At 43.7% G+C, this 20,362-nt stretch overlaps 1 protein-coding gene across 2 annotated transcripts in view; it reads right to left on the reverse strand.

Moving 5' to 3' along the window:
* Positions 1-6,979: 6,979 nt before the first annotated feature.
* Positions 6,980-20,362, reverse strand: part of LOC311490655 (uncharacterized protein C1orf21 homolog) — a 28,550-nt gene continuing 15,167 nt past the window's right edge. For both annotated transcript variants that reach the window (XM_084548266.1, XM_084548265.1), the window contains exons 3-6: positions 13,365-13,450; positions 10,639-10,706; positions 9,885-9,945; positions 6,980-8,880 (exon numbers count right to left, since the gene is read on the reverse strand). In XM_084548266.1, the coding sequence (XP_084404392.1) occupies positions 8,833-8,880; positions 9,885-9,945; positions 10,639-10,706; positions 13,365-13,450 (263 nt within the window). In that variant the 3' untranslated portion in view covers positions 6,980-8,832. The remainder of the gene's footprint in view (positions 8,881-9,884; positions 9,946-10,638; positions 10,707-13,364; positions 13,451-20,362) is intronic.

Genomic DNA, 20,362 nt, shown 5'->3' on the forward strand with positions numbered 1-20,362 from the left:
TTCGCTGCCAGAATCCGCCGCGTTTCTCCCGACCTGGACACGGAGAGCTGAGAATGAGCGAGTGAGAGGCAGACAGCGAGAGAGAGAGAGAGACAGGGAGGGAGAGAGAGGGGGGGGGGGGGGGGGGTGAGTGAGCCACGCTGCCTGGGAGAGAGAGGAAAGAAGGTGGGAGAGGGGAGGAGGTTGGGTGAAGGGCTTTGTACCTCTTTTACCCCTCCTTTCATGCCTGCCGGCTACTGCTGCTGCTGCTGGTGTGGAGACTTGCAGCAATCCCTTTGCTTAGAAGACAGTCAACCAGCAGTCAATAAGCCACCGCTTATTAGTAAAATGTCTACCGTGACAACTCTGTTCTAAGTCAGTACACCTGGGGCTTTAGTGCAGTATGTTAACAGTCTATTTCTCCTGCTTCCTGCATGTTTCCTGTGTTCCTTTTCCCTGCCTTGGCCTTTAACAGCCTCTTGGATGCTGCAAAACTGGAGACAATGAAGTCATCAACTCTGACATCATCTTACCAGACTGCTGCACTTTTTATTTATTTATTTATTTTTTTAACATTTTTTCATTTTATCCAGATGCGATACAGATACACAGCTGTAAAGAATTTGATTTGGTACAGATTTATTATTTAACTCTATGTGTGGGTGAATTAAACAGGTACAATTTTAATTTAACCCAACCATTCATGGCAAATAATTTATGGTAAACTGTTCACACTTTGTGTGTGCTCACAGCTGCATTATACGGTGGTATAATTTATTAAATGTTTATACACGTGAGGTTAATATGAAGTGGTGAACAGTACAAGTGACACATGACAACATTTCTATGTTGTTGTTGCTGTATTACATTTGAACAAAACAAGATACAGAAAGCAGATTTATGACTTTCAAACAAATAACACATATATCTAAATTTAGCAATTTGGTCTTGCTGTGTAGGACTGAAGGATTAAATGTTTCTTCATGGACTGAAACAAATCTCTGTTCACTTCTTGTGGTAAATCAACCAAAAAAAAAAACGTCTCAAAACTGAAAAGAAGTGTGTTTTGTGTGCTCATGATATGTCTACGCTCTGTGGATTGATGAAATAAATAAATGAAAATAAATGCAGATGTTGATTTCACATTCTTTCCACATACTTGCCTGAACGTGACATCACAGGTGACATCACAGGTGACTAAGCTGTTACCTAGCAACGTGGCTGATTTAGACTGGTCTCTGCCTGCACAAAAATTTGACATCATCTGTGTGAGCTCCTAAACTTCGACACCAAAAATATGAGGACTGATTTAAGTGTCTCCAAACTCAACAGTGCACTTTCTGCAATACGCCCGGCAAGTTTGCAGCTGATAAGAGAACAGGCAGGTGAAGAACAGACAAACAGATACGCATAGACAGAGACAGAGATTCCTTCGCTGTCAGGTTATTATCAAGGCTGAAAGAGAAATCAAAAATACAAATGTTAAAGACCACAAGTAAAATAAAGAAATAATATTTTCCTCCATGCAGCGGGGAAACAGTTCAGTGTGACATGACTCAACATGAATTAATTTATTATAACATAGTATTTCTAGCACCACAAACTGTGAGTGGCATCAAATAATAAACAGCCATTGCCCCAAAACAAAACATTTAACCAGTGCATGACAGAAGAATTTATGCCAAACGTAGACTATAAGACCATTACACAAATATCACGTCTCCTTGCTATGTGGAGCCGGCACAAATTTGTCCACAAACACGTACTGTATATCTCCCATTCCAAGAGCTGGCATCCATTCTCTACACGCTATTATAATATTATACTGTATGCTCTTATATGATTACAGTAACCCTTAATTATAGCGCACTGAGAGACGCAGACAGTCGGGCAAAGCCAGCTTGTCCCTGTCTTGACTCCACTCTGTTTATTTAAGCTAGGATCTCTGCCACCTGGTAATGTTTTCCCTTAGCTGAGGCAATGAGAGTATTCTGCCGTGTTCTCTGTTGTTGGATGCTCTTTGTCGGATGAGAGACGGTGACGGAGAGGGAGAGAAAGCAGCTCAGCTACTGTATTTCAATCCGTCTGAGTTATCCCTTAGCTCCCTCTAGTGCTTCTCCAAACACATTTATGAAGTGTAAAAAAAGAAAAAAAAATGCAGCAAGATGCCACAAAATCACAGGCTTCCCTCAGACACACACACTTGCCCCGAGTTATACCTTCCAACAACCCTATAACTTCAGCTGAAAGCACCACTTGAGGAAGGTTTGCTGACTATAAACCTGTAACTTTAAACTAGTGTGCTAAAATGAAGGTCAGAGATCAGGATAACCAGGAATCCACAGCTGACTGGAGGAGGCTGCCCCCTTGTTGTGACTCGCTCAGGGACAGGTAAACCACGCCAAACTCTGGTCAAATGTAACAATGAATGTTTGGCTTTTAGACTAAAGTAAGAAGAAAATGCATAGAAATAAAGGCCTGGATCTTGATCACTTGTGTTCGTCACTCCGTTTTCTATTCAGAAAACAACCTCACCCTATTGGACCAGTGTCAGGCTCCAGCTACTTTGTCATTATTTAAATGGCTGGAACTCCCGCTGCTTTCACAGCAAACCGTGTGCTTTGTAATTTTGGTTGAGTACTTGACATTCGGCCATTTGTCTTCCTGTAACTGATCTGTGGAGGACAGATAGAGCAGAGCTCTGTCATATATTTTAGTTATGCCCAGGATAAATGTGTGTTTTGAGAGCTGCCAAGATTTTGGTTTGTTAAACTGTGGTTGCAGAGAATAACTCCGCTTACGCTGGTCCATAGTTTTAAATAACAGGGTAAATCCCTCATAACTACTTTCAGTGAATAGAAAAATATGTCATGGAGAGAGCTTTGTGCTGCCGTTTCTTTGTAGCTAGAAATGTAGCTATGCAATGATTGTGGTGCTTCCTTTACAAGCTTTGTTTTAAACAGCAGAAGGGAGACTAGATGATGCTTTTCTGCAATATGCTATAACGGAAAATGGAAACGTTGTGAACAAAATCACTCTGCTGTGAGATTTTATAGGCACAGTGTATAATATTATAGTTTTACCCAGCAGTTGGGCGAACCCCCTAAGTACAGCTCGGTGGAAGCAAGCGATTTCATGCCAGCTGGGGGACAGTTTCAGTGAGCTGATTTGTGTTTGACTGCATGCGTTTGTGCATGTTGGTAGGTGGGTGGGTGGTTTAGGACTTCATGCCTCCTCGCCTGGCTGTCAGGGTGACGTACAGCTCTAATAGCTAGTGTCTGATCATGCTGAGCACTCTCTGAAGACTCTCCAGCTGAGAGATCCAGCAGGTGGTGCTCTTGTTTTATTCTTGAAGATTTCTCTCTCTCATTCACACACACGTGCACATAAACACACACACACACGCAGTCCTTTCTAGTCCAGACAGCATGAGACATCCCCGTCAGATGACTGGGATTGTTGAAAATGTTCCCACACGTTTCACTTAAAAACAACTCCCGTTCCCGACACAGTCTCCTCAGTACTACTAGACTTGCTCCAGGCACCGACTGCTTACTCAGCTAATGTGAATTTGGCAGGCCGCAGCAAAGTACGATACAAGTGCAGCGCCATAAGCCAACGAGGCTCTCTGACTATCCATTTCAGCGTTTCCCACACTGTTGGTCACTTCAGTGATGTGTGGAATCAAAAGGCACCTTCTCATTGCAGCTGAGCCATCAAATTGTATTGTGGATAATAAGTAGATGGATCCAGACGGTTGCATAATTGTTCATGGGTGTGTATACACTGAGCAATTAGCTTCATGGCATTTAAGTAGGTCACTTTTAGTGGGTGTGCAGTATGAATGCAAATGCATCTTAATCCACGTTCTCAAAGGCTTGGCCTCCCCTTCATGTGAGATGCTCCTTTGCCAAGGTAATCCAGAGCATGCAGAGAGGTTTTACATGCAAATGGATGGGGAGGAGAGAGAACAGAGAGCGCTCCTGACACTGCTGCAGGATTGAAAATTAATATTTGTGCGCGCTGAAAGAGAACAGGACAGTGAAGAGGTTGACGAGCCCACATTTTCCAAATAAATGTATTTAGAAATTGCAGAGGTGGATTGCTTCAAAGTGGGAATAATGCAGCCAGGAACTGCTGGAGAGAGTTAAGACACTGAGCAAAAAGGCCTGCTGGGCATCCAGGCAGGAAGCCATCCCTTTGCCTTTCACAGTTGACTCATACTGTCAACGTGGGCACTGCACGCATGTAGACACACACACACACACACACACACACACACACACACACAAACACACACACACAGAAACATGCACCATGATCCAAATTTGTAATGTGTGCGGTTTCTTTACTCCACATTCAAACACACACACACACACAGACACAAAAGTGCACAAAACCTGTGTTTGTGACAAAGGCTCTGCATGGCCTTAGCCTTAAAGTCTCCTCTAATGTTACCTCACAAAACCAAAATGGAGTAACTAAATGTCTAGACAAAACTGAATTTAATCCAGCTGTTCAGCGTCTGCAACATAAATGTGTAATATTGTACTTCAGGGTGTCCAAAACACAAATCTGAATATAGTATCTTATTGTATTTCTTTTTTTCTTAAGGAAATAATCCTTAGCTTGTAAAAAGCTACATCAGAAAATGCGTGTTTTACTTGCATAGCTGTTTTTTTGGCCTTCAATCTTTTAGTTCTGCATAAATATTGAGTCTCTGACAAACAAAAAAAAGGTCTTCCCGCCAACAAAATGCAACACAGAGACATAGAAGTACTCTCATAATGACTGTCAGGTCTTTAAATACATACATCGAGACCAGACAACAACAAAATCCAAGTTATTACTGTTTCAGAAGCTGCTAAAGGTGTTTTAGCATCAGTCATGTATGAGTAATATTCTCACTTGTGACAAACCAAACTACTGATTTTCACAGTTTTCATTTATGGATGTTAATATAGCGCAGATATTTATAAGAGTTTGGAAATAAATCACACTGGCGGCCAAGAACACGTTGTACCTTAATAAGGACTCTCACACGTTGGACTTTATTTCAGACACACATACACACAAAGCAGGGAGGAGTGGGCTCTTTATTGGTACTTACGTCAGGGTGGAAAGAACATTTTCTTGCCCATATTCCTGTCTGAGGTTAACGGGCAACATCCGTCTCTTCCCTCTCGCTCTCTCCTTCCCACATTCTCACTTTCCCCAGCTCCCTCGTCTTAATTTCTCGCTCTCGCTTCTCCCACCTCCCTCCCTCCCTCCCTCTGTCTGCCTCCAACACATTTATTTCTCTGTGTGGGAGAGCCTCGCTGCGAGCACAGGCCCGCGGGGACCCGTTCACGCTGCTGATGTGCTCAGTGGCTGCTGATTGTAACCTCATGTGCCCCCCGAAAAGTGAGTCATGCGAGGTAAGGAAGGGAGTTTGTGTGTGTCCGAGGGTTACAGAAAGACACTTGGGTACCGCTGTTAAAGAACTACTAAATACTACTAAACGTGCTACTAAATGTTCCTTTCATAATTATTACTCAAAACACGATGGCATCCAGTCCCACAGGGTGCACGTTAGGCCGAGCACAGGAGCAGATATCGATTCACTTCACTGGTCATTGTAATGACAAAAGAGCAGTCTTTATTCATTACGATGGATTACAACTATTAAATATTTAATGCGCTGTAAGAAATTTTGCTGTTAATATAATATATAAATATATAAATATGATGTTTTATGGAATTTAATGAAGTACGTATCAAACTGAGAAGGAGTTTTATTTTTGCTACTGTTGACTCATGCTTTGATATTATCTGTGACTGGACTGCTTTACACCCCTGAGTGAAATATCTACATCTTCATCTACTAAATAATCCACAACATTTACCATCTAATTTCTAATTCAGCTGCTTAGTGCTGAACAGGCAGTACACAGTTGTTTATTAGAACACTTTTTTTTTTTTTAATGAAATGCAGCCAGAAATACTGTCGATGAGTTGCAGGCCAGAAATGATAACACAGGTCAGTCGATTCCTCAAGGCCGTGGACTGACACCGAGTTCTTCACAACAAGGATCGTCACAATTTGTAATCTGATCCACTGTTGGTATAAAAATATCGGCTAGAGCGGCATTAATTGATTTTATTTTAAGATTTATTGGAGTTTAAAGTCCCAGTGAAACGGCGAGCAGAGAGCTATTTCTGAAGGTGAGACGTGGGGAAATCTGAGAGAGGTTATTGGCCGTGAAATGATTGACATTTCTGAATCGTTTCCAGGAAATGGGTCCAACCAGTCTGGAAGAGTCCAAGCAGACTCATTAGTCCGATACGCATCATATAAAAACATTTGAACACAGAACTTGATGGTAAATATTAAAACATAATATAGATGTAGTGTAAAGGTTTGAGTAATTAGAGAAAGCAGAGAGTCATCAAGCTGGAATGTCAGTGGCACACCTATTTAAAATACAAGCTTGTCAACGTCAGTTAAAATTAGCCATCATACCAAACCGGGCAACAACGTAGCAGCAAAGCTTTCATTTCCGGTTGCGTAGCCTCCCTTTAAATGTTGTATTTGAAAGAGCCAACTGAAGAGTGCCACGAGAGTTATTGAGTTGGATTTCAATGTGCTTAAGTAATGTCATCTGGAAGGCATACATCCACACTTCCAGATCATTAGGTGCACTAGGGAAAACAAAACGTGTTCTAATATAAATGTCCTGAACTAAATCCTTCTTCGCGACTGTTAACGTTCAGTTTATGTTGAAATAGCGTGAGAGAGGTGCTAATTCAACTGGGCGCTGACATGTGTTGGTATAACACAACACAATTCAACAGTACTACAAACCACAGCCTCCAGCATGGAAACACAGTTGACAGCACCTTCATGAAGATAGGATTTAGTGCACGAATGTTATATTAGAGTGTATTTGTTGTCACCTAATGAACTGGATAGTAGATTTTTTTTTTTTATGGCTTAATTTATTTGAGCCTAGGACGATGCTTTGTATTAAACTGTATATTTATTTGTAGGTGATCTGTATCTTGGCTTACACAGTACATAGTGCCCTCCAGACTGCAGTACTGATATTTCACCAGCAGGCGTCACAACACAGTGTGGTCCTTCTGAATGAATTTGCTCCGACTGCTTGGCTTCAGGCAACATGACAACAAGAAAATAGACTGACTACACACTCCAGAGTTCTCCGCCAGCACGACGGCGCTCCACCACTCGGCCCAAAGCAACGCACACGCATATTAAGACGGACAGAACTTCTGCATTTTTATTTTTAATAGAAAAAAAGTATTCAAAATAATACAACAGGGAGTATCCGGTAAAGACGACAAAACAAAAAAAAAAAAAAAAAAAAAGAAAGAAAGAAAAAAAAGAAAGAAGTGATTTCAGGTCTGTGTCTCCACGGCAACCACGCACCCTCCTGTTTAAGCTGAGCCCAGTTTGTTGCTTCAGTGCCAGATTGTGTATGAACGTGTGTGTGAACCAAAGCAGAAATATAGCGTAGAGCTCTATGGATACTTAATAATGAGCATGACAGTTTGCTGGTGAAATGAAGAGGATACAGTGATGTGTGTGTGTGTGTGTGTGTTTGTCAGATGTGCATGTACATGCAGATGTGTGCTGGAATGAGTGTTAACTTATGCACAATTAAAAAAAACAAAAAACAAAAACAGTATGTGCATGTAAATGCTGCAATGTTATGGTAAATGAAGGAGGGTGGAGCGGGCCGAGACGCAGATTCACTGAATTATGCAAAATCGGTTTGCCTGCCGCTGTGATGAGGACGATAAAGACTTTAAAGATGATGATACACTACGATGGAGGAGTAAAACAAACCGAAGAAAGGAACATCAGAAACGGGAAAACATAACTGAATGAGTGGACGCGGAACAGAATAAAAAAAAAAAAAAAAAAAGGTCCTTGACTTCAGAAGGCAGGAGGAGTTTAGAGTTTCTAAATCACCACCTTTGCTCCCTACTCTCTCTTATTAAAATATCCCAAATTTTCCCTGCTGCTTCTCCACCTTCCCTCACCCATTCTCTCAGTCCGCTGCGGCCCGGCCTGTCTGTAGGAAGGAAGGCCAAAAACAGTTTAGCGTGGATCCTGGTGGTGTTACGTAACTCCTCTGCCTTCAGCATCTTTTCATCCCCGGGCTTCCTTTCTTCTCCACTCGTGTGTCTCTCTCAGTCCTCCACACATTCCACAGAGATGCTCGTCCTTACTTGGCCTCCATATTTATTTGGGAGTTCACTTGCCCAGTCGCAGGGGTTAAAGTTAAAATATTCAGGATCTCACTACAGAGGGACAGATCGGGAGGGACACATGGAGGGGTTGCGAAGCCGCCGTTGTCCAGCTCGAGGAAATAATTCTTTGACCCAAGTCCTTCCCTCTGTTCACGACGATGAGCGCCCATCCTTCATCACGTCCTCCTCCATCTCTCCCTCCTTTCATCTGTCTGTCCCTTCATCGCTCCGCCACCTCCATCTGTCTGCTCTGGGGCCTGAAGGGCTGAGGTGCTAAGAGAGGAGGGCTGTAGTCTCTGAAGAAAGTATTCTTTATCCCATTCGCTCTCTCTCACTCTCTCTTTCTCTTCCCATCTCTCATGCATCCCTCTCTCTGCCGTCACTTACGTTTAAAGTACTATCTTTGCCATATGTTCAAAAACTCACACATACCATTTCAGAGTGTCCTGTCACATCAACGCCCCATTGGTAAAACACAAATTTCTCTCTCGCTCTCTCAGGCACACATAAACACACACATATGCATTAACATACACGCGCGCGCGCACACACACACAGTGAGGCTCTCTGTGGGGGTGACTTCGGGGGGCCTCTGTGCTATGTCCCATCTTCCTCCTCCTCTTCCTCCGAACAGTAGTCTCGCCCCTGCAACATAAACAAAAGGGATAAGAGATAACACCAGATGTGCACAAGCCATTGTTTTTCTATTCTGTTATCAAGTTATATACCCTCAGTAATGACACACTTAAATCTACCTGTGCAATTATCTCCATTCAGGCATCTGTTTATGCGTCACGTGCCAACAAACCTTTATCTATTTGCAGGTACCGGAAAGTACTGGATGAGACTGTAAAGTGCTGACAGGTGGGCAGTTAGGCTGCTTAGTTTCTTCCATCAAGATGCAGAGCTAAATTAATGATTTTCCTTTCCTCTCCTCTCCTGAGCTTCTGTCTAATCCTCCTCAGATAAGGTTTTAAGATGGAGAAATGTACTACAATTACCACCGTCTTCCTCGGTTCATTTCCTGCTTTATAATGCGATCACATTTCAAATGAAAATATAATTTGGTGCATTCGTGAATCAGACAGTTTTGAATATAACTTTGTGTGTCTATTACATTGATCATCTCATTACGATGCAATGTTCTTCTGGGAAACCTGGCGAGGTATGTCGAGACACATACCGCCCACATAAACGTCGTTGCTGATCAGGCACCTCCCACCCCACAGCAACAACACTCCCCCACGGCAGCACCCATCCCCAGCAGGACAACGTGGCCTTCCACACCACAAAACAAAAAAAAAAAAAAACCTGCTTGGAACTGCTCAAAAAATATGAGATCAAGATAACTGATCAAGATAATAAAGGTATTAAAGCACATTGTGGAGCTGAGGGCAACTCCTGAGTTGGATGATAATTCAACATAATTCATCGTATAATTTTCCAGCCCCAATGAAAATATGTTTTGAGGCCGAGTTGAGAAAGTTAAATGGATTATATCAAAGCTTAATTCGGACGTTACTCATTTCACTTTGGCCGCTTCTTGCGCAGCGTAATTAAAGTGTCTCTTTAAATTTTAAGACTCGGATGTTTCTTTAAACGCTTCAAACGCTCCAAGATCCAACACATGCACAGTCCCCCCCGCTCACCTTCTCAATCTTCTCATCCAGCATCCTGAAAAATTCCTGCTGGCTCTCTGACGTGTGAATACTGAGAGAGACAGAGCAGGAGGGAGGGAGGGAGAGACAAATGGAAAAGTAAGAGCAAGGGGGAGAGGAAGTTGGAGGTTGGAGATGAGGAGTAGAAGGGAGGCAACAAATACATCATGAGAATTTTCCATTACACCCCCACCCCCCCCCCCTCCACTCCTCCCCCCAATCACACACATACGCACACACTGCATTGTAAATAACCACTGGGATGGAAGACTGTAGAGGATTTTAAATAATTATTTTATAAAGTATTAACCCCGTCTCTCATCCGGAGGCAAAATACTCCTGCAACCAGCAGCAACCAGTGTGTACACACTCTCAGTCAACACTCACAGGGACTGAGGTTGGCCAAGAGACAGGATTACAATAGCCAGACACGAGAGATCACTTACTTCACACTTCATAATATTAACATACTGAAGTCGCATTTAAATGGCTGGAACAGTTCATCAAAGGGTCAGGTCGGCCAAATTATAATACATTGTCAGTACAACAAATTCCTGTCAGCTTTAATTGCAGCAATTTTTATTTATTTTTTTTAATAGATTTTCACAGTGAATTTATAAAAAAAGTCCTCTTATGGGGATTTCAATTATGCCAATTACATTTTATTTCCATGTAGAAACATGTAGATGATATATTTTATACATTTCTAACTGATACCTACACTATGAAGGCGTCAACCACTTACTTTGACTTGATGTTTGCTGAAGCGACCTCCTTCTGCTGTTTGCCCCTGTGCTGTGCATTACTCTTCTCCTGAAAGCACACACACAAACCATTAGTATTCTTTATCAGCAGATAAAACATGTTAAAAACAAACAGCTCATATCAGCAAACACTCACACCACCAAAAGCAAACGTCAGGCCTAATTTGGATTAACACATTGCAATCACACCCAGCAGGTACTGCACTGCACGGCAGCCACTGCACGGGGCCGAGATATAATGTACGCACTTGAGAGTCTGATAAAACTGTGCATCACCTAGCGTGAGTTCCCTTCCTAGTTTGGGCTGTGTACCGTCATCCTGCTGTGAAAGGTTGCAGTGATTCCGACCAACCGAAAAAACTTGCATATTTTCCCACTCACTGTTGAGTGTGTGAGAGAGGATTCCTCTATATAAGGAAACAACTGAGAAAAAACCACAGCGGCGAAGACACGTTGTGAGAAACAAATACTGGTCTGACCACATGTAATGAGGATGTACTAGAGCATGACTGGCTGTGCAAATGTGCGTATTACAACAGCTTATTCAGCAAAATAGCACAATGTACACAGGTTCCAAATTTTGCTTTGTTTAAAAATGACAGAACAGGTTTCATGACCTTTGCAATAACGACAGAGTCAAGTTTGAAGTCGTTTGGATGAGTGGACCTCATATTTTAGGGTGATGTGGCAGTTTTGTGTGGGAAGAACCCAAGTCGGCCCTGTTGTTAAGCGGAGTTCATACCTCTGCGGGACATAGATGTCGTAAGCTACACATGTAGCCTACGCCGGTGCTCGTCAGTGTGGCTCGCTCTGTCAAAAAACGCCACCCAAATGCTAGTCGGCGCTGTCTTTTTTGAAAATCAGGTTGATCTCGGTTTCCACTTCCCGCTTCACTTTCAATAACGGCGACTGAAACTTTCCGAAGACAAGTTACACAAACGCTTGTATCTCCGAACCCAATCAGTTAACCTTTCCTCAATGTGTTCCATCTTCATTGATCCAAAACAATCAATTAGAAAATTGCGGAGATGGAGCAGCAGCTGGAAATGCTAAGGCGGAAACACGCTACTACCAAGCGGACCGATCACGGCTCTTGCGCTCTGCGTTGCCACGGCACGTAGTTACATTTCTGGGGAGGTGCACGTCAGCTACAGCGCTTGGGTCTTTGTAGGGTCTGCGTTGTTGCCGTAGCCTCAGCGTCAACTTAACGCAGAGGCATAAACCGCCTGTTAGGCAACATCCTAAAGGGCAAATGTATGATGTCACATGATGTCACATTCAGTGACATCATCTTCATTTACGTCTGGAGCCCCATACAGACATAAAGCAGTAGGCGTTCCAGGCTCTGGTTGCCTGGGCAACCTTTTTCTTTATTGCCCACCCCTGATGTGTCTGAGTGAAACAAGCAGAACATGAAAATATAGCTAGTTTATAAATGTGGCTAGCTCTCCTTGGCCTCACTGCTCTCCATTAAAAAAAATAAATAAAAGAAAGAAAATTCAATCAATGATGCCGTTGCTTCATCTGGATTCACGTGAAGCTCCAAGCCCGCTATCAGCATGAGGAATTTGGCAGAAGGAACCAGTTGGACAGTGTTTCCTTTCATTTTCCTCGCAGTGAATTCATGGGGAACTCTTCATATCACTTGTAAATCGACTGCATCAGTCACTCCTGTTGGTTGTCGCCTTGATTGCATCGACTTAAAGTTCAAATGTGTTAGACTATCGCTTGCTGAATGTCACCAAAGTTCCTTGGTCTCTTGTCACCAAATTGCTGCTTGCTGCATTGTCACAGATCACAGACATCACAGTTTTTCCACAGACCAATGTAAATGCCTGTGACAGCGACACTGCAGTAAGTTTGCGTAATTCAAGAGATATTAAATAACTCCTTGTGTCTTGAAAACAGTTGTGCATGAAGTCTACATCAGAGTCTACATCTTATCTGACATCTTCATGAAAAACCTCTGCTTTCCCCGTGTTGTTGATATACACAGGGACTTTCAGATAATAAGAGGTTATCTGGTGGCTATGGCCAGCTGATAAAGCTGTTGTTTTTAGCTACAGTAATGTAATTTGATGCACGGAGGCAGTGCTTCTGTTTATTAATCAGGATTTATTATATTGGTCAATGTTCCATCACTTGCCAGGACGCCAGACAGAAGTGATTCCCGAAAACAAGTAAACAAGCACTCGTGTTCACTCACTATAACACTGAGCTGATGAGGTTGTAAATCTGTGAAAATGTGCCTCCGCTTATCTATTATTTACATCATCATGCGAGCGGGATTGGACAGTCGAGTTCTGTGCACAATTCTGAAGTGAAGTAGCTTTACTAGTGGCAAACGCCTCTTTACGCCGTTTAAAACCAAAAACCTTTTGCAGGAGTGAGTCAACCCAACCAAGCGATCAGCCCACACATTCCACACACGCCAGCATGTTGTCTCTACCTGTGTGTGAGGCACAGCCTTGTGTGCTTGTGTGCGTTTTTGTGCTTGTGCAGGAGACAATGAGTGCGTATGTGCAGGCTGTCGGGGCTGACGGAGCTGCCTTTGGACACAAACACGGGTCTGTGCGCTTCAGCTGATGAGCTGTCAAGAAAAGGTCTGAGTCTGTCTGTGTGTGTGTGTGTGTGTGTGTGTGTGTGCAGATGACGGGCTGTCACTGGACGGTTTGTATGTGTGTGTGTGTGTGTGTGTGTCTCTCACCAGGTTCTCCTGGTTGCGTGCATTCACTCGGTTTTCATCCCCTCTCATGTACTTCACCTCCTCCACCCCCTTCATCTTGTATTCATCTGAAAAGGTTTGGCGAGAGAGAGAGAGACACATGATTAAAGGAGGAAGAGGAAGGCAGGGGGCAAACTTAACAAGAGCGTGGATTTATCAGGAGTGTCCCAGAGAACAAACACTGACCAAATTCCTTCCGTTTGGACTGGTCTATATTATCAGAAAGGCTACAATAATAAAGTCATATCATGTCAGCTGCACTGAACTCTTACTGAATCAAATCAACCAGTGACTATTCCATTGATTCGAGTTATCACTGGCCCAATTCACCGTTTCAGAAAGTGGACATAACAGCTGAGATACAAGGTTTTCCAATTTCCATTCCATTTTAGCAACAGCAACTCATCCGAGAAAGCAACAACAGAGAGACAGTTAGGGGCAATACACGTGTAGCACGTCCATGAAATACCAGAGGAGACAGAAGAGACAAGGGGGGGGCGGGGAGATAAAACAGGGAGCCGATAAGAAGGAGCAAGCTGGAGGGAGTTTAAGATCAGCTGAATAGCTTCTAGGCTACACGGACAGCTTAGACAGTTCAGACGGTTCAGACAGGCCCGCTTCTGTACCGCTGCACGGCGCAGCCACCACGCCCAGAGCCGTCTGTCGTCACTCATCTCCAAAGCTAGAGATTAGGGCAATAAACCTGGCATTATGCAAGTCGTACGGATTCCAAGGCTACCAATATTGTAATGTCGTCTGAACCCCATATAATTAGTCTGAGAATAGCTCCGATATATATTCAGCTTTAGAACCACAAGTTTCAGCCCAAGGAAGTGCAACACGTGTAATTAGTTGTACTATATTAATCAGGTCAAACAAATGTTACCAATTACGACATCTGAAAGGTGATGTAGATTGTATGCCATGTCAGTTCATTTAAGATTTTCAGAAGATCATTACAACTTTAATTTTAGGATACTCTCTTCTGACATCACCTCAGTATTGTTTTTGCTTTCCAGGTCAAAATGTGTGGTGGGGTTATGCTCATCATTTCATTACTGAAGGGGCCGATACTCACACCATGGTATCACCATAAATCAGACTGATGCACTGATGTGAATTCTTCTTTCAGCCTTTTCACATAAGGCCCACTACATCTAACCTTGAGTAGAATAATACAAGCACATGAACATTTCTGATTACTACCTGCTTATTGGACATCTAACTGATAAAGCAGGCGGGACGCTGATAAATATACACATCCAAATGCGGAACAGTCAGCTTTATCTGTTGTGCACTGTGTATTTTGCCCTCACTCTATCAGCGCTGCCTCTGTTTGTCACTGTTTGTGTACCTTTGTACACAGCTGAAGAGTTCACCCCTCCCTCTGCTTTGTTGCTTACGGTCCGCCACACATGGGGCGAGTTAACAGTTAAGGTCAAAACCATTTTTAAAACCAAGGAAAAACATTAGGTTTTCCAAGGAAAAGACCTGTACCAGCAAGTGTTTATAGTGTAAGTATTTCCAAAGAAACAAAGACACGTAAGTGGAACCTGAACCTTGAGTTCCTGCTATAGGAACTCAAAGAAACTGAGGTATGGGCTCTGAGAAGGCCAGTACAGAGCCCTGATTATTCGTCTCCTTTAACAAGTTTTGGACCCGCCATGTTTGACTGTGGGGAGGTGTGTATTCAGGGTTGAAGGTCCCTGGTTCTGTTCACCAAAAATAAGCAACATTCATGTGCTATAACAGTTTTGTCTTATCAGACAAAATGACCGACTTCTAAAATCTGACTTTGATGTGCAGCCGTGTGAGCTACAGAGGTTTCCTTGGACGGTGATCTTGAAGCCCATCAACATGATGAACCCTCATTGAAGCACAGAATAGGGCAGTTCACCTACAGTCATCAATCTCACAGAGATCCTGGGGTTCTTGTTGACATTTCTGACAATGTTCCTCTCCAAAGCACTGGACTTGCAACTGCACCAAGGCTTCTAAGATTTCTAAGAGAAAACTTCTCCATGGACGTTGTGATTAGACAACCTACAGCTGTATATTCTTTGAAATGGCATTATAACCCCTTTAAGGTGGGCATTACCACCTCCACCTCCAGACTTACAGTACTTCTTTGCAACAAATAACGTAAACGTGGCGCCTCTCAAGTGTCACTTGCCCTCGTTCATTGGAGACCATTTAATAGAGGTCATTGCAGACTGAATGAGCCATTCAGTCAGAAGTGGTTCAGTGGTTCATCTTTCGTTATACAGCAGTCTTAATATTAACAAATAGCATAGAAATAATGAAATCTAATTGATATTGGACTCTTAAGTTTTATGATTTATGTATTTGTCAGATAAATGTCCCTTATTTTAAATATGAGGAAAAAAAACAGGCAGGAAAGCTGGCAGAGCTTAAGAGAAAGACAGGAGAGAAGCCAAAGCAGACTCCTTTTGTGCCGCTTGTCTCAGGAATGTAAACGAGTTGGAGCAAAGCAGCTCCTGTCTGAACATGCCGACACACACACACAAACAGTTTTATAACACAACACAGGCTCACCAAGCTTAGCGCGGCTCTGTAAACACACAGCACATACGGTGCTGCAGCAGGAAACAGAATTAAGAGCCATTTCCTCTGCTCACTTAGCAAAACAAGGGCAATCCACATCAAATTCAAGATATATAATCTGTAGCTTAAGGTGGATGTAGATGAACGGAAGGGGTAAAATTAGCTGCTGCTGCTGTGGGCCACATGAATAAATTGACTTTTTTTAAGCAGCAACGGAGAAAATGCCACTTCATAATTTGGGTGAGCTGCAGCCTGACAGGTCAGATTGTCTAAATGTTCTGCTCCTGTCACAGGATTGTCACCGAGCTTAATGTGACAGTTATAGATAGATCAAAGTGACCCAGCTCACACTAATCAAGACTCATCACGTCACAGACTTAGCTTCGGTTTCGATGGGAACAAAAACTGGTCATGCTGCGCGGAGTAGCACATGTGTGTGCGGCAGTCATTGTCACAAGAAATGACAAGAGTGTTTGGTCACGCCGATGCCGGGCTCGCTTTGGGTGAGAGGGAGGGAAACCGTCAAAGAGAGAAAAGATGAGAGGGAAGAACTATTTTAAGAAGCTGTGATTTTGTGATGTGGACGCCTTTCTTATCTCTGATTAGAGACTGGGGCTCTGGGCTGGCCTTAAGGTACAGACAGACACTGCGTGCGCTCGTGTGTGTTTGCAAGTTTGTTTCTATTTCAGATCGAGCTGTGTGTTTAAATCAGCTCGTCTGTCACTTCATGCAAGAACAGTATATTTTTATATAAGCGTGAGTCATGCAAATAAATAGGTTTGTTTGGGCACGTGTGTGTTCTGTATGTGAGAGTCTGCTCTCACAGCTCTAGATGGCCGGGCTGTCCTGTGGCTATGTCACTCTGTCCTTCCTCCTGTGCGTGCCCCCTCTCGGCCAACCTGGCTCCAGACCAACACCGGCCTGACCATGACACTTGAATACAAAGTCACATCCCTAACAAGCACAGGTACACAACACACACAAATAATATAAATAGTTCCATCGAGTGGGAATTAGTTGAGAAATAAAGATATAATAACTGAGAATAAATGTCTTTTGATGCCAGGGATAAAATGATGAAAATAGTATGGAAGGGAAATAAAAAGCATTTTGAAATTCTCAGCTTATTACTTCGCCACTCGGAGGAAATAAGAAAATATAGAAATGAAGCTTATTTCAGATTGCTGCTCATCTGGGAGTTGCTCATTGACCTGCTGAAGAGGACGTTAGCTTAGACTAGCGACACCGGCTGTTGAATACATCTGTGAAATTAACTGATGCATTCAATAAACAACAGATGACGCTCGGACGCGTCATCTGTCTTTTCAGGGAACTCTCAGTACACGCTAGGTCAGTCTGACTGAGAGTTTTTCTTGTTAAAGTGCAGCGTGGAAGTAGTTCCTCAAACACCAGTGCACAAATATATATGATATTCTAGGTTCACAGTGACATGCACCACTTCTGATCCAGCTCATATTTCTGCTTTTTTTAAAATATATATATACATATATAGGACAGAGGTTCTTTGGCTGTGCAGTAGCGGATCTTAAAGCTGGGCTCAGACTACAGGACTACGCTTCCTCTGCTGTTAGGCTGCTGGGCCACATCTCCAAAGGCTAATGAATTCTGCATTCTGATAAGAATGTGACATTATCAGAATTCATAAGTAAACAGAGGTATGATGACACAAGATTCTAGAACGTTGTCACCGATCACATGCTGCCTTCCTTTGAAAGCAGTTACACGATGGGAGGAAGTTGTGTAAAAGACTGGCTTTCAAGTGGTAACATCAGCCAGCCCTAAGTCATGATGGCAACAGTTGGCACCTAGAAGCCACAGAGGCCAACAGTTCAGCATAACAATGACTATGCAGGAAATGCAAAAGCATAATAACAAGGGAGGAGCCATTGGGAAAATATCAACATTTTCCTCAGACATGTTATAAAATTACATCAGATTTAAAGAAAACATCGGAAAATGCATCACAACTTGTGAACTCTGGCCTTTCTGAACATTTCCACATAGTAAACACCACCGTGAGGCAGCAGACATGACAATGCATCCACTGACTAATGTTATGTTGCCCGTAACAGTGGGCGCTGCACTAGAATGAAGTGCATTTTTTATTTTATTTTTTACATGACCCTCCTTGAATCACCTAGAAGCAGCCCAGTACAACCTCAGTTAACCACCAAACGGCTCCACTACAGTAGCTGAGCCACCTTTTCAAAGGGCACTCCAGCAGTGATTACGAAGGACGTACAAAGACCTTGAAACTATAACCTTCGGGTCATCGGCTTTCTTTTCCATTTATATGCGCCGTCCTAAAGAGGAGCACAGTGCACACAGAAACTGTATTTGTTGTGACTTTGCATCCGCGTGTGCGTTCCTCGAAGGTAAAGGGAGAATTCTCTGGAATGTGTTATTTAAGGATGTCGCTGCTCTCTTGAGCTCCTTCTTCAGCTGTTTATATGATAACACTTCCAGGGTCCGCCTGCTCATTCGGCACTGATAAAGAAAGCGCACGGCATTTCTTTGAAGGCCCAATAAAACAATAAGCTTTGATCCTGTATTGCTTTGAGGACAAGAAAGACGCCGCCGATCATGCACCAGGTGCTTTTTCTCTCCTTCTCTTCATCTGCATTTGAATCTGACAGAGCGGGGACAATAACACAGTATTCAGTCAAAAGGGCAAACTGTCAAATTGCGAAGCTGCTCCACCGCCTCAAAACGGCGCGCGTGCCTGAGTAAACAGTGAAATCCACACGCCATCTTGTTTCGTATAAAAGTGGGCAATCACACACACGCGCAGCACTTCGTGCGCTATCTGCCGTGCAATCTCCTCGGACTGTGATTATTACAGGCATCAACAGCATGATGTTGTGGAGAGTGTTGCTATTTTCCTTTGTCGTCCCTTCAGTGTTTGTGTAATGGAGCTCAGCCTTTTCCGGTTATTGTGCGAGAGAGAGACCGAGAGGCGGGTGAGGGGGGGTTGGGGTTAGTGGCCGGAGTCTGACAGAACGGGCAGCCTGGATATCTGGGACGCACATACACTCACACTCACGGGCACACGGCACAAAAGGACAGACTGACTGGCAGACTGGCATCTGTTGGAGGCGGATCAGTGAGAGCATGAAGGGGGATCACTGACTGACTGAGTGAGCCGATACGCAACACATACATGAACGCAAACACACTGGGCGAATTGATATGCGTAAGCAGGTCGGGGTGACTGACCAGAACGACCAATCTTTTCCGCCTCGATCATGAGAAGTACACCGGATGCAGTGAGCCAGTTTGACTGGGGGGGGGGGGAGGGCGGTGGGTTCATTTGGAAGGAATGACTACACAGTCTGTGACAACGACTGGGAAGCTGTGCGGTTAGTTGTGACAGAGAAGCAAAGATGTGACGCAGAAGAAAAAGGAGGGAGAAGAACAGAGATGATATTGGGGGTTTTATCCAGGGATAACTGTAATCCACGCAATCCAGGTCACTTCCATCTTCCACCTCCATGCACACACTCGCAGACAAGCTCATACAGTAACCAATCCTGGCCACCACCACCACCACGCTGGATCACCCTTAAACCAGTTAACAGAAAAACTAGGGGACAGTATGGGAGTGAGAGGGAGAAAAGAGGAGGAGTTGATGTGAAAGGACACAAGGTTATGACCTAATGTTGTGCCAGAGAAGAGAGGAAAAGAGCTGGAGAGAAGAAACACTGGGAGATGAAGGCAGGAAGAGCGGGAGGAGGGGAGGGAGGAGGGAGAGAGGGTGGTGTAGAGACCCAAAATAGAGTGACAGAGAGAAAGAGGAAGAGAGGAGTGAGGCCTTGAGCAGGGGAATGGAAGAGGCCATCGACACGAGACAGAGAAGTTGAGGAGAGAGAGAGACCAAAACAAAAGAAAAAAAAAGAGAAGAGCAACGGCGTCAAAGGAAAATGCTCCACTCCTCCCATTTCTCCCCCTCACATCTCCTGCCTCGTTCTGCAGCTCCTTTAAAGATGAAGGGGGTGACGACGTGACAGCAAGTGAGGTCAGAGAGGAGGGTGGAGGCCGAGACGGGAGAAAAAAGTCCAAGAGAGGTCAAAGAAGGAAGGTGAAGAGCTGAAGGGGAGAGGAAATGGTTAGAGGGATGACAGAGGGAGAGAAGGAGAGAGGGAGAAATAGAGAGAGAGAGGGGACCTCCTGTGGATCATCATCTGCCGCATCCATCCGCCTGCGTGCACTCATACCAGAGTGTTGCTCCTAATTCTTAATCGCTGTTAATCCACCCACCACCCATCATCTCTCCCTTTCTCTGGCTTTCATTTTCATTCCCATCCCTCATTACACAACACCCCGCTACATACAATTAAAGCTCCGACTGCAACTAACGATTAATCTGTTGGTTATTTTTCAATTAATCAAGCACT

This window comes from Chelon labrosus (assembly GCF_963514085.1).
Source record: "Chelon labrosus genome assembly, chromosome: 7".
NCBI lineage: Eukaryota > Metazoa > Chordata > Actinopteri > Mugiliformes > Mugilidae > Chelon > Chelon labrosus.